The 15,798-nt window shown below is 40.6% G+C and overlaps 1 protein-coding gene across 1 annotated transcript in view; it reads left to right on the top strand.

Moving 5' to 3' along the window:
• Positions 1–9,490, top strand: part of LOC105508596 (mas-related G-protein coupled receptor member X1) — a 28,428-nt gene extending 18,938 nt beyond the window's left edge. Inside the window, exon 2 of the mRNA XM_011937474.1 lies at positions 8,448–9,490. Within this exon, the coding sequence (XP_011792864.1) occupies positions 8,473–9,441 (969 nt within the window). The 5' untranslated portion in view covers positions 8,448–8,472 and the 3' untranslated portion in view covers positions 9,442–9,490. The remainder of the gene's footprint in view (positions 1–8,447) is intronic.
• Positions 9,491–15,798: the final 6,308 nt, after the last annotated feature.

Below are 15,798 nucleotides of genomic sequence, written 5' to 3'. Positions count from 1 at the left end.
AAAAAAAAAAAGAAAAAAGAAAACCATAGTACTGGGCTGGTAGCACAGTTCCTCACAGCTTCCCTTGATTAGGGAAAGGGTGTCCCCTGGCTCCTTGCACTTCACAGATGAAGCGATGCCCCACCCTGCTTCTCATTGCTCTCTGTGGCTTGTACACACTGCCTAACCAGTCTCAATGAGATGAACTGGGTACCTCAGTTGGAAATGCAGAAATCACCAGTCTTCTGCGTTGGTCCCGCTGGGAGCTGCAGACCAGAACTGTTTTTATTTAGCCATCTTGGCTCCTCTCCTGTACAGATTTTTAAGTGAACATAGTTTCCCAGTTTCTGGGATAAATTTTCCAGGTTCTAGGATACACTGGATTGCTGGATTGTATGAAAATGCAAGATTTCCCAGAGTAGCTCTAATATTTTACTTTCTCATTGGCAGTGTATGAGACCTCCAATTCCTTCAAATCTCAGCTAATATTTGAAACTATCAGTATTTTATATTTTAGCCATATTGAGAGGGTAGAGTGGTATCTCGTGACTTTTATTTATTGTCCTAAACATTAGTGATGTTGAGCATCTTTTTATGTGTTTATTTGTCATGCATATATGTCCCTGCTGAACCATCTGTTTATCTTTTGCCCTGATTGAATCTAGCTCTCCACTAACTCCATGCCTATTCCCATAGAACTGAGTGTGGCTGGAACTCAACACACAACCATGCCTAGCAGTTTCACTGTACATTTACGACCTTGAACCTGAAATGTTTGCTTATATCTCCTGAACAGTCATGTAACATTTCCATAATTGCCTCTCATCTCCAAAGGAAAACCTTCAGCCACCGTCTCTCTCTCCTGAAACCACCTACTCTTCATTTATTTTTTTAATCACTGTCAGGTGATGCTCTTCTGAGACTTACTCAGTCTCCACAGAGCGAACCTACCTGCCCATCTGCCTCTGAGTGCATCTCTCTGCATTTTCTCTCATGCCAGGAAATGGGCTCTGCAAATTCCGGTTTGAAACCACCCTTTCCATTTGTGCAGTTTCCTCTGTTCCCTCCCCAGAAACATTTTATAGCATTATTGCTTCTCCCTTCTACATCTTCAATATTTCCTTCTCTAATGGATCCTTCCATTGCAATTGAAACACCCCATCCTATTTGTGGCATCAAACACCATCTAAGCGGTCATTCATCTCGATCCACAGCCTGATTTATCTTTCTTCCTTTAGAAAAAAAAATCTTCCAAAGAGTTTTCTGTACTCGTTATCTTCATTTCCTCACCCTTCCTCGTATCTTCTCATATCTCTATTTCCCTCTCTTAGCTAGATCATTAAATTTATGTTTTTTGTTTGAAAATTTATTTGTGACATTGTAATACAGTCAAAGCTTTAAAAAATAATCTTTAAATACACTCACTGAAAACTGTCATTCCCATGTTAGGTCCTCAGGCATCCTTGCCTTGTTAACAAAGACGTATCCTATTATACTTACTAATAAAAATGTATATTAATTCACAAATATTTACAAATAATAAAACAACTATTTTTTTGTCATACAATATATACATTGGCATGCATTCTTTTTAAAAAGTCTAACTAATTCTAGAGGGCCTTTTATATTAGGTTTGTTGTTTTTTTGGGGTAGCTACAGAGTATTCCATTGCACAGATAGACCATAATTTATACAGTATTGATGGCCATTTTCGCTGTTACAAGTTTTTGACTGTAAATAACACTGCATTTATTAACTTAGTACATAGATCTTTTGAACATGCACAAATATATCTCTAAGATAAATTTGTAGATGAGGAATTAGAGAGAGAAAAGGATGATACTTTATACATGCTTTCATATGTTGAAAATTCCTTCACTGGAAGTTGTATCCATCTGCATCCTCAGCAGAAATGAGTGAGGGTACCTGATGCCACTCCATCCCCACACTGTATGCTATAAAACTTAATGGTTTTTAATATTTTGGTAAGTAAAATATGACTCTGTAATTTCAGTTGGCATGTCTTTCATTATGAGTTGAATTTCTCCTCTTTCCGTATGTTTAGGAGCCATTTTTATTTTTTAGAAATTGTGAATCATGACTTAAAGTTATTTTCTTATTAGCTTTTTCAATTTTGAATTATTAACATCATTTAGAAAAATTTGTATCAATAGAGAAAATTTATACTTTGGCTATAATATACATTACCAACTATCTCCCTGTTCATTTATTTATTTAATTTTATTAATTTACTAATTTATTTTTTGAGATGGAGTCTCGTTCTGTCACCCAAGCTGGAATGCAGAGGCACAATCTTGGCTCACTGCAACTTTCAACTACTAGGTTCAATCCATTCTCTTGCTCAGCCTCTCGAGCAACTGGGATTACAAGCATGTGCCATCACAACCAACTAATTTTTGTATTTTTAGTAGAGACCAGGTTTCACCATGTTGGCCAGGCTGGTCTCATACTCCTGACCTCGGGTGATCTGCCCGCCTCAGCCTTCCAAAGTGCTGGGATTATAGGGGTGAGCCACCACACCTGGCCACAGTTTATTTATATCTTGATTATGATGGTTAATGTTATGTTAAAAAAAAAAACTTTTTTTTTTTTTTTTTGAGACAAAATCTGACTCTATCAGTCAGGCTGGAGCGCAGTGGTGTGATTTTGGCTCATTGTAACCTCCGCGGCCTGGGCCCAAGCTGTCCTCCCACCACAATGTCCCAAGTAGCTGGGACTATAGACATGCACCACCACACGTGGATAGTTTTTGTATTTTTTGTAGAGATGGGTTTTCACTATGTTGCCCAGGATGGTCTCAAACTTGTGAGCTTAAGCAATCCACCCCACATGGCCTCCCAAAATGCTGGGATTACAGGAGTGGGCCATGACAGCTGGCCTTCTTTTTGTCTTTATAAATATTTTCTTTAATATCTTCTGAATTGTATCCCATAATTGAAAGTCTTTTTCCACTTTGATTTGAAAACTATTTGGCTATGGCTCCTCCAGGTAATTGTATTTTCATTATAAAATTTTAAGTACTGTATTTGGATTTATCCTCAAATCATGTGTAAAGTATGTTTCCACCCTTATTCATTTCACACAGAAACTCAGTTGTCCCAATCCCATTCATTCAACAGTGCCCGTTTTACACACTACTTTGATATACAAGCTTTATCATAATAGGCATACATTGAAGACATTGGAAGTCTGCTTCCACTACTGCAATAAAGCAAATATTACAATAAAGTAAATCACATGAATTTTTGGTATCCTTGTACATGTAAAAGTTATGCTTACACTATACTGTAGTCTATTGAGTTGCAATGACATTATGTCTAAAGCAATGTGCTTGCATTACTTAAAAAATACTTTTTCACTGGGAAATCATAATCATCATCAGAACCTTTATCAGCCAAACGCTTTGCTGCTGGAGGGTCTTGCCTGATGTTGTTGGCTGCTGAGGTGGCTGCTGAAGGTAAGACAGGCTGTGCCAATATCTTAGAACAAGACAACAGTGAAGTCTGCCACATCAACTGACTCATCCTTTTATGAAAGATTTTAATGTAGCATGCAGTGCTATTTGATAGCATTTTATACACAGTAGAACTTTTGAAATGGGAGTCCATTCTCTCAAACCTTGCCACTGTTTTTATCAAGGAAGTTGAACAAGATGGAATGTGATGGGAGAGGCTTATCTGTACTGAATATGGGACAGAGGCCAAGAATCATCTCAGGTAGGGTTTGTGTCTCCAATACCTCTGACTGCTGATTTGTCCATAGTCCTCATACAGGAAATAACAAGTCTGTCTAGCATCTTCGTAAGTCTGGATTGCTCACCAGCTTTGACTCCAGCTCCTGTGGGCATCTCCTGAATTTAAGCAACACAGAAGGCTCCTCTGAAGTCACTGAATCCCAGAAAGGCTCTCCACCTTTGAACAAGGGGAGTCTTCACCACTGGACAAAAGAGAAAAAGATAAGGGTAAGTACCAAGAACTGTCTTCTTCCATAGTCAGTTATGGTTTTTGCTATAAGATCGTTTCTGTTTCTACCTAGGTGCTACAGGCAGGGGATCATGAGCTTGTTTCAGGAAAAGACGGGGACATGAAGTTTCCTTCTGGAAACTGAGTGCTGCCAACCCAGACTGTGTGAGTTTCAATTGGGGTCCCCTCTTTGATTTATCTCTCCATATCACCTCCCTTATTCCAATCACTGAATCTGTCCTCATGGAGAGAATTCTGCCTCTCACATTCATTTAAGGAGCTAGAGGACATGCAGGCATTGCTTCACAGAGTTGAACTGCTGTAGAAGCAGATTTTGTTGTTTTACTTACTTTTCTAAATTGTTAATCCTTGCCTGTCTGGAAAAGTTCAAGGAAGAAATAGATGGTCAGAACTGAAATGACTGAGGAGTGTTTCTTGAGGAAAGTATTTACAAAGATGCACAGGATTAAGGGAAAGAGACAATGCACGGGTCAGCACCCTAAGCAGCAATACATGGGGGAGCGCTAAGTCCTCCCCTAGGCTGAAAGGGACAGGGAAGGAGCAGTTACCATTGTCGCCATAGCCATAGCTGTAGCCATAGGGGTAGGAGAACACCAGCAGGCAGGTGGAGAAGCCCTGCATGGCCAACACACAGCCACACAGGCTGATATGCTTTGGATCTGTGTCCCCCGCACCCAAATTTCATGTTGATTGTAATTCCCAGTGTTGGAGGGAGGGCCTGGTGAGAGGTGATTAGATCGTGAGGATGGTTTCTCATGAATGGCTTAATGCCATCCTCCTTTGGTACTGCTATAGTGATAGTGAGTGAGTTCTCATGAAATCTAGTTATTTAAAAGTGTGTAACACCTCTTCCCTGTCTCTCTTGCTCCTGCTCTCACCATGTGAGATGACTTGCTCCCCTTTTGCCTTTCACCATGATTGGAAGCTTCCTGAGGCCTCCCCAGAAGCAGAAGCTGCTATGCTTCTTGTATAGCCTGCAGAGCCATGAGGCAATTGAACCTGTTTTCTTCATAAATTTCCCAGTCTCAGGTATTTCTTTGTAGCAATTCGAGAATGAACTAATACACAGGCAGAGAACCAGGAGGTGGAAATCCCAAGTGGCTCTCCTGCTGTCCTCCAGTATCCTGCTGGTGTGTCCCAGTCAGTGTCACTATTCCACCAGATACTGGAACTAAAAAGAATCCCACTGATGTGGTACATAGAAGCCACTCTCTTGGGATGTCAAACAGGATAGAGAAGAATGGAAAGCAAATCCTCATAGCAAATGAGACTATCCTTTCACCATCTTATATCCTCCTAATTCCTGGGACAGTCTCTGTCTGCAGGTGATTGATTCCTGTCTCATTGCAGCTCTATCAGACTACTTTAATGTTTGGCATGTCTTTCTCTACTGTCACTTCTATGCAGAAATGTTTGCATTCTTCAAAAATGCATAGAAAATAAAATACAATTTTAAAAAGGGAACATATTTCTTTTTTTAGAATATAAGTTTGACCCCTCTCATAAAGACATGAAGTAGAAATGTCTTAAATAAGAAAGTACAGTTGTGTCTCTGGGTCACTAGGTCCAGAATCTGCAGATTCAACAAACCACAGGTGGAAACTATTCCAAAAATAAGGGTATGGCGGAGGTGTGTATTTACTGAACAGGTACAAAATTGTTTTTCCTTGTCATTACTTCCAAAATAACACAGTAAAACAAGAACTTACATAACATTTGCATTTTGTCAGTTATTCTAAGTAACTTAGAAATGATTTAATATATCTGGGAGAAAGTGCATAGGTTTTGTACAATTACCACATGATTTTATATAAGGAAACTGAGCATCTGCAGATTTTGTTGTGTGCTGGGATTGCAGCACACACATCTGCCATATAGGAAAGGCCCTGTGAATACCCAGAAAAGACTATCTTTGAGATCAGTGGTGGAAGCTCCAAGGCATCGTACATCAGAATTCCAAAAACTGCTACTCCCCAGTCCCTAGAGAGTTGCCTTCATCCTTGTGATCCTACATGGTTCCAGCCACATCAGCATTCCAGCATGACGGAAAAAAAAATAAGGAAAGGAAACGTGTTACTCCTGCTATTGGTCCTGTGAGCCAGGACTTGCTTATATCACTTTTGTGCATCTTCTGTTGAACAGAACCTGATCATACAATGGCACCCGACATCAAGGAAAACTGGAATGTGGGTCCTTGTGCTGCTTTTAAACTCTCAGAATTTTTATGTGACCAAACAGGAAAATGAGCAATGGGGCAACCTAGCAGTCTCTTCTGCCTCTGACAGTCTCTGATTCTGTGCTCACATCAAGATTTTTCAGGAACTCCTCTGAAATAATGAATGATGGGGCAGAGAACAATACAGAAGTCTCATGCAGGGCTCCAGGGACCAGGGGCTGGTATTGAGCCTGCTCTTCGTGTTGGGAACTCATGAAAACACTGTAATTCTCTAGGCCTTGGCTTCATCTTATGTTATATTAAGATAATACGATGGATGATCTTTAAGGAACACATGCTAAATGTTGGTAATACCACAGTGAAAAAGACAGGCATGACTAGTCGTTATGAAGCTTCAGGTTTCATGAGGAAGACAAATACACCATTACCCTAAATATAGATGGACAATGTGTTTAGTTCCGTGAGTGTGGATAACAGAGGTTCTCCTTTTCCTCCCATTTCCTTTTCGGGTCAAGCAAGGCTGTGGCAGCTTGTCTTTCTAAGAGAGATCATGATGGATGCACTCACTCCTGATGCTCCTCTGTACTCCCAGAAGAGGGTGAGTCTTCTTTTCACCTGGAGGCCTCCTGCCCCTGTGCATTCTCGGGATTCCAGAGCAAAGGTGGCCTCTGATAGGCAAAAACGAACTCCTGAATTTGTTACTAAATGACTTTCACTCTTCTCTATTTTGTCCCCTATTTGACTTGCTTCTCTTTCTCTATCTGAAGTTGTTTTAGGTTAGTTTTTTTTTTCTTTTCAACCCACAATTTTGCCTGCCAACTTGGATTTAATCTTGAGAATCCCTCCTCTCCTTTACCCCCTCTAACATGTATAATTGACACAGAGTGGCGCTGGGTGTAAAGGGCTGCTCAAAGACTGGGTCATGAGTAAGCCCTGCTGGTCTCAAATTCATACTATGTAAGTCCCAGAACAAATAATTCACTCTTTTTGTGCTCCAATGCATGATCTCCCATATGGGAATAATGCTCATTCTTTCCTCCTAGGCTCTTCAGATAATTAAAACAGACAATACTTAACAAACTCTCCGTCAGCTGCTCTTATTCTCCCAGATTAGACCTAGTCCTCATTCTCCAGTTGAAATCTGCATGAATATCTCTCTTCATACTCCAAGCCCTATATATCTCCTATTTCTCCTCACGGACTCCTCACATACAAATGTTTGCATCAACAAAGAAATGAACCAAAGATCTCCTGAAGGAGAGAATGAAATAGGCTTACATTGTGTATACTCAGCAGAACACTTAGTCGTCTCCCATACATATTCCCACACTTCAATTACCTGCTTCAGTGGCACTCAGACTTCACCCTCACTTAGTCTTTCCTTTGCTCCATTGCTGAGCAATTCAGCTCAGACCCACACCCTACCCAAACATTGTGTACAAAAATGCTTCTAGGTGTTCAGTAAAGCCACATTGGGTCCTCATTTCAAAGGCACATGAGTGGTCAATTTCAGGTTTGGGGCACACATCAATCATTCTTTTTAACACAGATAGAACTGTCCACAAATAGAATTCTGATGAATGAAATTTTCTATATCTAATTAAACATGTGTGTTCTAATAACTTACATTGTGCTTTCATTTTTATTTTCCATTTCACCCAAATCTACCATTACCATTAGGCTCCTGATGCATGCATTCATTCACTGAATGAATATTTATGAAGAGCACAGTGTGCTGCTCAGGGAAATAGGCACTAGGACTATAAAACATAAAATGTGGTCCTGTCTGCAATGACTGACACACTCAGTTATTTCTCACCCACCAGGCCCAGCCATTTTCACACTTATTCTAGCAAAGGTCACATTGTCCTCTGATTCATAATGAGTGGTCTTCTTTTCTGTCCATGGATGATCAGTCCTAGTCATGAGGGTGTCACAACCACCTCTTAGCGTATCTGAATTCCTCCACCTGAGAGAAAATGTCAGGCCTAGGATAGAGTAATTATCGGGTCCACAGCCCTGGCCACTTGAGTGGGGGTGTTTTGGTCCTAATGTTATTCCCACATCAGTACAGAACTTGTGTGGCAGTAGAGAGAGGTCAGGCTTCAGAGTCAACAAGAACTGTATTTCGAACTGGATTTGAGGACTCCCACCTTTTGATAGGTGACTTACTCTCTGCAAGTCTCTGATCTCTCCTCTTTAATTGAGGAAGTAAATCCCACATGGCAGGGTGGTGGGGAGAATCAGAGATCATACAGCTGGTGATCACATCTGGTTTCTGTTTCCAGGGTCACCAAACTAGGGTTTCTGAGCATGGATCCAACCATCCCAGCCTTGGACACAGAACTGACACCAATCAACGGAACTGAGGAGACTCCTTGCTACAAGCAGACCTTGAGCCTCATGGGGCTGACGTGCATCATTTCCCTTGTCGGGCTGACAGGAAACGCGGTTGTGCTCTGGCTCCTGGGCTTCCGCATGCACAAGAACGCCTTCTCCATCTACATCCTCAATCTGTCCATGGCCGACTTCCTCTTCCTCAGTGGCCGCATTATATATTCCCTGTTAAGCTTCATCGGTGTGCCCCAAATCATCTCTAAAATCCTCTATCCTGTGATGATGTTTTCCTACTTTGCAGGCCTGAGCTTTCTGAGCGCCATGAGCACGGAGCGCTGCCTGTCCGTCCTGTGGCCCATCTGGTACCGCTGCCGCCGCCCCACACACCTGTCAGCGGTCGTGTGTGTCCTGCTCTGGGTCCTGTCCCTGCTGCGGAGCATCCTGGAGTGGATGTTCTGTGGCTTCCTGTTTAGTGGTGCGGATTCTGTTTGGTGTCAAACATCGGATTTCATCACAGTCGCGTGGCTGATTTTTTTATGTGTGGTTCTCTGTGTGTCCAGCCTGGTCCTGCTGGTCAGGATTCTCTGTGGATCCCGGAGGATGCCGCTGACCAGGCTGTACGTGACCATCCTGCTCACAGTGCTGGTCTTCCTCCTCTGTGGCCTGCCCTTCGGCATTCAATTTTTCCTATTTTTATGGATCCACGTGGATTGGAAAGTCTTATATTGTCACGTTCATCCAGTTTCTATGTTCCTGGCCGCTCTTAACAGCAGTGCCAACCCCATCATTTACTTCTTCGTGGGCTCCTTTAGGCAGCGTCAAAATAGGCAGAACCTGAAGCTGGTTCTCCAGAGGGCTCTGCAGGACACGCCTGAGGTGGATGAAGGTGGACGGCAGCTTCCTGAGGAAACCCTGGAGCTGTGGGGAAGCCGATCAGAGCAGTGAGGAAGAACCTCTGCCCTGTCAGTCAGACGGGACTTTGAAACCAACACTGCCCTGCCACCCTTGACAATTATATGCGTTTTTCTTAACCCTCTGCCTCAGAAATATCTCAGTGGTTCCTCACCGTCTTCGAATAGATGTTTATCTAACCTGACAGTTGCAGTTTTCACCCATGGAAAGCATTAGTCGACAGTACAATGTTTGCACACTGAAAATGGTTAAATTAGTAAAATGTATGTTATATAAATTTTACCACAATTAAAAACATTTAATTATGAGAACTTAGGATCAGTACAAATCAGGACTAGTCTCTGTCAGTGGTTAACCCTTCCACAGGTAACTCAAGCAGACAGAAGAGACCAAGAGAAGATGGGACATCACAGTGGGCTCTGAGCTGCTCACAGCAGTGAGGATGTCCCTCAGATTGACCCTCACACAGGGAAGCTGACAAATGCGATTTGAGCACTCAGGAGACAGTATAAAGTAGCTACAAAAGTGGCAAAGAAGCCTATTATTTTCCACTTTTCAAAAAAAAATATTTATTGATGACTCTTACAACATTGTTCAACATATAGAACTCAGGCCTCTTGAATTCAGATCCATTCCTCTTCCAGGCCCAGCTCTTTGCTGATTCTGTATCCTATATGTCCATGCTTGATTTACAAATACCGTAGTAGGACTTGACTATACATGAGGGTTCCTACAGGTACAAGGAGGCAGGAAGACAGTGCTTACAGCCAATGCTCCAGGCATGGGGTTTTGATGTGATGTCATTAGTTCAGACTGGGGGTTATCAGGAGAGTCCACCTCGAGTCTGTGGTATCATCAATTGTATAGCTTCGGCTAACAATTTTGTCCATAATGAAGAGCCATGGAGAGAAATTTCACCTAACAATCAAACCAAAGACAGTTGGCCCTCTCTGGGAAACTGGTTATTTTCTTGACAGTGGCATTCCTTTTTCTTTTAACCATAAGAATACTTTAGACTCCTGAAAGCTCATATTCAGCCCCTGAAGGCCATTCTGGACTCACTTGGCCCCATACATTGCTCTACTATAGCACTTATAAGAGTGTACTTGAATGATTTGTCCACATGTCTTGCGCTTCAACCACATTGTAAGGTCTTTAAGAGCAGAAAACACTTCCTTGAATTTCTAGTGCAACAGACTAGGTGTGGAATTTACAAGATGCTCAGCAACTATTTTTCTCAAGCAGCTCCCACCTGAAAATCACAGGGTTGTCTAGCATCTTGCAAAGGATGTCTTAGTAACCAGGTCTCACTGGAACTCCTACAGGAACCTTCCACTCAAGAGAACAGAGTGTCCTCTGGAGTTGGTTGTTCTGAGAACAGCTCTTCCCTTTCACTGCAGGTCTGCTCACTGACTCTGGAGAGAAGAAAGTGGGGACAGGTGATGCAGGAGTCAGCTCAGGAGCTGCCTTATTTCCAAGGCCAATGATAGCATTTCCTCTAATTTACATGTTGAATAAGAGCATGCAGGACATCCGATAGTTTCCTCCAGGAAAAGAAAAATGATATGAAAGTCCCTCATGGCACATTTTGGGAGCTGTCATTCATGACTATTTCTTATGCATGTATTCAACAAACATTTAAACCTAGTTCATCAGGCACTGTGTTAATTCTATATACATGTAAAAACCTTTCCAATATATCTCTGGCTAACAGACTGTATCTGTATAACCAATCCTATCCATTCCATTTGGAAAATGTATTGGTTGATGTGGAGTAAGTACTCCATGAGTAAGAGCCCTCATGGTCATTCACTGATGCTCTTGTACACCTGGGCTCAAGAGCACTGAGACATCAGCTTCACAAGAACCAATTGGATCTGTTTTCTGTCCTGCTTATGTCAGTTAGACTTGCCAATGTAATTACATAATTTATCTAAACACATCAATGAAATATAAGTATGAAAGAACAATTGTGGTTTCAATAAAAATGGGAATGCTTAAAGGAACAGAAAGACAAGTCCCAAAATTACTGTTAGTGCGTTAGTTATAAGCCTCCCTACTAACCAAGATTAAACAAAGATGAACACTATTGAAACATATTCTCAGAATGCAATATGTCTGATATTAAGATCTACACTTAATTTGCTTTTCTCTGATATCAGTGATGTTGAGCTTTTTCTCATATGTTTACTGGCCACATAAATGTCTTCTTTTGAGAAGTGTCTGTTCATATCCTTCATCCACTTTTTGATGGGGTTTTTTTTCTCCTGTAAATATGTTCAAGTTCCTTGTAAATTCTGGATATTAGCCCTTTGTCAGATGGATAGATTGCAAAAATTTTCTCCCATTCTGTAGGTTGACTGTTCATTCTGATAATAGTTTCTTTTGCTGTGCAGAAGGTCTTTAGTTTAATTAGATCCCATTTGTCAATTTTGGCTTTTGTTGCCATTGCTTTTGGTGGTTTAGTCATGAAGTCTTTGCCCATGCCTATGTCCTGAATGGTATTGCCTAGGTTTTCTTCTAGAGTTTTTATGGTTTTGGATTTTACATTTAAGTCTTGATTCATCTTGAGTTAATTTTTTGTATAAGGAATAAGGAAGGGGTCCAGTTTCAGTTTTCTGCATAAGGCTAGCCAGTTTTCCCAGCACCACTTACTGAATAGGAGAACATTTCCCCATTGCTTGTTTTTGTCAGGTTTGTGGAAGATCAGATGGTTGTGGATGTGTGGTATTATTTCTGAGGTCTCTGTTCTGCTCCATTGATCTATATGTCTGTTTTGGTACCAGTACCATGCTGTTTTGATTACTATAGCCTTGTAGTATTGAAGTCAAATAGTGTGATGCCTCCAACTTTGTTCTTTTTGCTTAGGATTGTCTTGGCTATATGGGGTCTTTCTTCGATGTCATGTGAAATTTAAAATAGTTTTTTCTAATTCTGTGAAGAATGTCAATGGTAGTTTGAGGGTAATAGCATTGAATCTATAAGTTACTTTGGACAGTGTGGCCATTTTCATGAGACACCATCTCATGCCAGTCAGAATGGCGATTATTAAAAAGTCAGGAAACAATAGATGCTGGTAAGGCTGTGGAGAAATAGGAACACTTCTACACTGTTGGTGGAAATGTAAATTAGTTCGACCATTATGGAAGACAGTGTGGTGATTCCTCAAGAATCTAGAACCAGAAATACCATTTGACCCAGCAATTCCATTACTGGGAGTATACCTAAAGGAATATAAATCATTCTACTATAAAGACACATGCACACGTATGTTTATTGCAGCACTATTCACAATAGCAAAGACACAGAACCAACCCAAATGCCCATCAACGATAGCTTGGATAAAGAAAATGTGGTACATATATACCATGGAATACTATGCAGCCATAAAAAGGAGTGAGATCATGTCCTTTGCAAGCCATAAAGCTGGAAGTCATCATCCTCAGAAAACTAACACAGGAACAGAAACCCAAACACCGCATGTTCTCATTCATAAGTCCACACATGGACACAGGCAGGGGAAAAACACATTATCAGGGCATGTTGGGGGATGTGGGCTTAGAAGAGGGAACTTAGAAAATGGGTAAATAGGGGCAGCAAACCACCATGGCACCTGTGTCCCTGCGTAACAAACCTGCACGTTCTGCATATTATCCCCCCTTTTTTAGAATAAAGAAAAAAACAATAAATAGAAATTTCAAATAAAAAAATCTACACTTAAACAAATTTAAGCTGCAAATCTGATTGATAGCTATGCCTTCTGTAAGACAGACAGAGTGGAATTCTATTTGTTGAAACCTACAGAATGGAAAGTCCTTCAGTCTAGTCCTTTTCTAGTGAGTAAATTCTAGGTAAAAATTAAATTTTCTTCTTACAAATGTATTATTTTTATAATTGCTGGTTAACAGATATTTTTAATTAACCTATCCACCTACAGTCCTCAATGTATCATTCAGTAAACTTTTCATAGCAATATCACTCACTCACTCACTCATTCTCTGTTCACTGTATAAAAACATACTGAGCATGTATTTGTGGAACCTGGAATTCAAAGAGATTGCTGTGATGCTCCTTCTTTATGATCGTGTGGAATGGACTGGACAGAAATATTGTCAGGGCACAAATGCTGGCTATAGATGCAGAAGAGATTTATTTGTTGTTATCTAGCAGTAACAACACAGTATAGATGAAAAGATCTCCATATTCATGCCCATAATATTGGTACAATTGTCCTGAATCCTTGCAGGATGCAAACACAGGGATGGACAGAAGAGAGCAGAAGGGTTCCTGCAGGTGCTTAGGGCATGGGTGTTGCAGGACTAACTACTTTCACTACCACGTGTCCAGGATAGAAAGCCTTTGTCTGCAGCCAAGCCCAACTCAGCATCAAGAAATCCTAGCATGTGAAGGGATGCAGAATCTGCAAGTGCTAGAATGAAAAGAACACTATAACCTGAATTCATGGAACTGGGATTCTCAAGCCGACTGCATGATCAACATGGGGCACGTGCTCATTCCAGGCAACCCAAGCAGATAGTGAGGTTATGAGATTGCCCTAGACTGACATTATGCCATTTGTGCTCAAGTCTCTGTTTTAAAAATACAGTGGTAAGGTTTGACATTATCAGATGTGTGGACTGAAAATAACTACTCTTGTGATCCAGGCATCCTGAACAGTTCATGTCTGTATATAGTGACTGTAATCACAATAAGCACATGTTCTTCTCACCTACATGGCAGTTACCCAGAATTCGAAGAAATTGCTGTGATGCTCCTTCTTTATGATTGTGTGGAATGGACTGGGCAGGGATATTGTCAATGTACCAATGCTGGCTATAGATACAAATGGGATTTGCTTGTTATCTAGCAGTGACATAGAGTATAGAAGAGGGTCCCATACTCATGCCAAACATATTGGTAAAACTATCCTGAATCCTTGCAGGATGCAAACACAAAGGAGGGAGAGAAGAGATGGAGAAGATATCATTAGTAAGTGTGTGTGCGATCAGGGAGGGCTTCTTGAAATATTTAGAATTTGAACTGATGACTCTACAATTTACCCAGTATGTACCCTCTGTCACTTCTGCCAGTCACATAAATTTTTCTATTGGTCAGGGAGACATGAGTAAGATTTAGTCAGATGGAAATGAAAGAAGAGGTCATTTATGATTGCACTGTTAATAAAAGCATGGAGTTTTTTAGGGAATGGTGATTAGTATGTCATGTGTTTCATTCTTTGTGCCACCCCAAGTGCTTGGTCGTGCTTGCAAGATCCTGTGTAAGAAGGATCATAAGGTGGAGTACTCTGAACATTGAGTAAATGTCTGTTGTGGACTTTATGTGATAGGACTTGGAATTAGTTTTACTATATTACCTTGAGAGAACTCTACAATGTTGTAAATTCCAGAGAGGGCCAGCCAGGTCAGCCCAGCAAGACAAGGCAAAAAGGCAATGTCCTGCTCTCCTGACCCTCCTCACAGGGATACAGCCAACCCTTCAGGGTCAGAAGGCAATGATAAAAAAAAAACTACAAGCGTGGAAGTTAGGGTAGGAGTGAGAAGCACTGAAATGTACACACTCCTCTTATATAATATTTTTACCTGCAAAGGGCCCAAATTGACAGTGGGGAAGATAGGTCATCTTTAAACTAAGTTCAACATTTTGTCATATAAAAATTCAACTCTAAACTTTTTCATAGTCTTGATGTGGATGATTGCTTACAAGTTGGTAACCCATTATCAGAAAATTTGTACTGAAATTCAGCATGTCACCTTGCACCTCCATTATAATATAGAATTTATTGTATCTTGATATTTCAATTAAAATTCCTGTTTTAACATATTATTACACATGTGAGAGAATAATGCATATGAGCTTCAGAAGTTCTGAAAAGATCAGTGAGAGGAGAGATGCAGGTTTGAGCCTTTAGTTGTATCAGTACATTTTTATTTATTCATTTTTAGGAGAGATTGGAAGCAAATATGACAAAATGTTGATATATACATCATTTTAGTGGTGGGTATGTGAATGTTTATTATATTATCTTATGGCTTGTGTGTCTAGTTTACAAATTTCTCTCCAGCATAACTCTGGTCCTCATTCTTGATGACTTCAATATCCATGTAGTCAATCCAACTAACTGAACTTTTAGTTGTTCTTTATCTTCTCATTCTGAATTATTCGTAATCTAACAAAAAGTTATGAAAATAGTACTGAGAGTTCCTGTGTACCCATCACCTAATCTATACCAATGGTGACATGCTACATAGAGTTTATTATCAAAACCAGGAAACTGATGTTGGTATAAAACAATTATCTATAATATACATCTTATGGGATTTCACCAGTGATTACATGCAACCAATTTTTTAGGAGTGGGATATGTCTTTG

The sequence above is a fragment of the Colobus angolensis genome, unplaced genomic scaffold (genome assembly GCF_000951035.1).
Source record: "Colobus angolensis palliatus isolate OR3802 unplaced genomic scaffold, Cang.pa_1.0 Scaffold164, whole genome shotgun sequence".
In the NCBI taxonomy this organism is placed as follows: domain Eukaryota; kingdom Metazoa; phylum Chordata; class Mammalia; order Primates; family Cercopithecidae; genus Colobus; species Colobus angolensis.
Note: the sequence above shows the minus strand (reverse complement) of the source record. Positions and strands in the feature narration are given on the sequence as shown.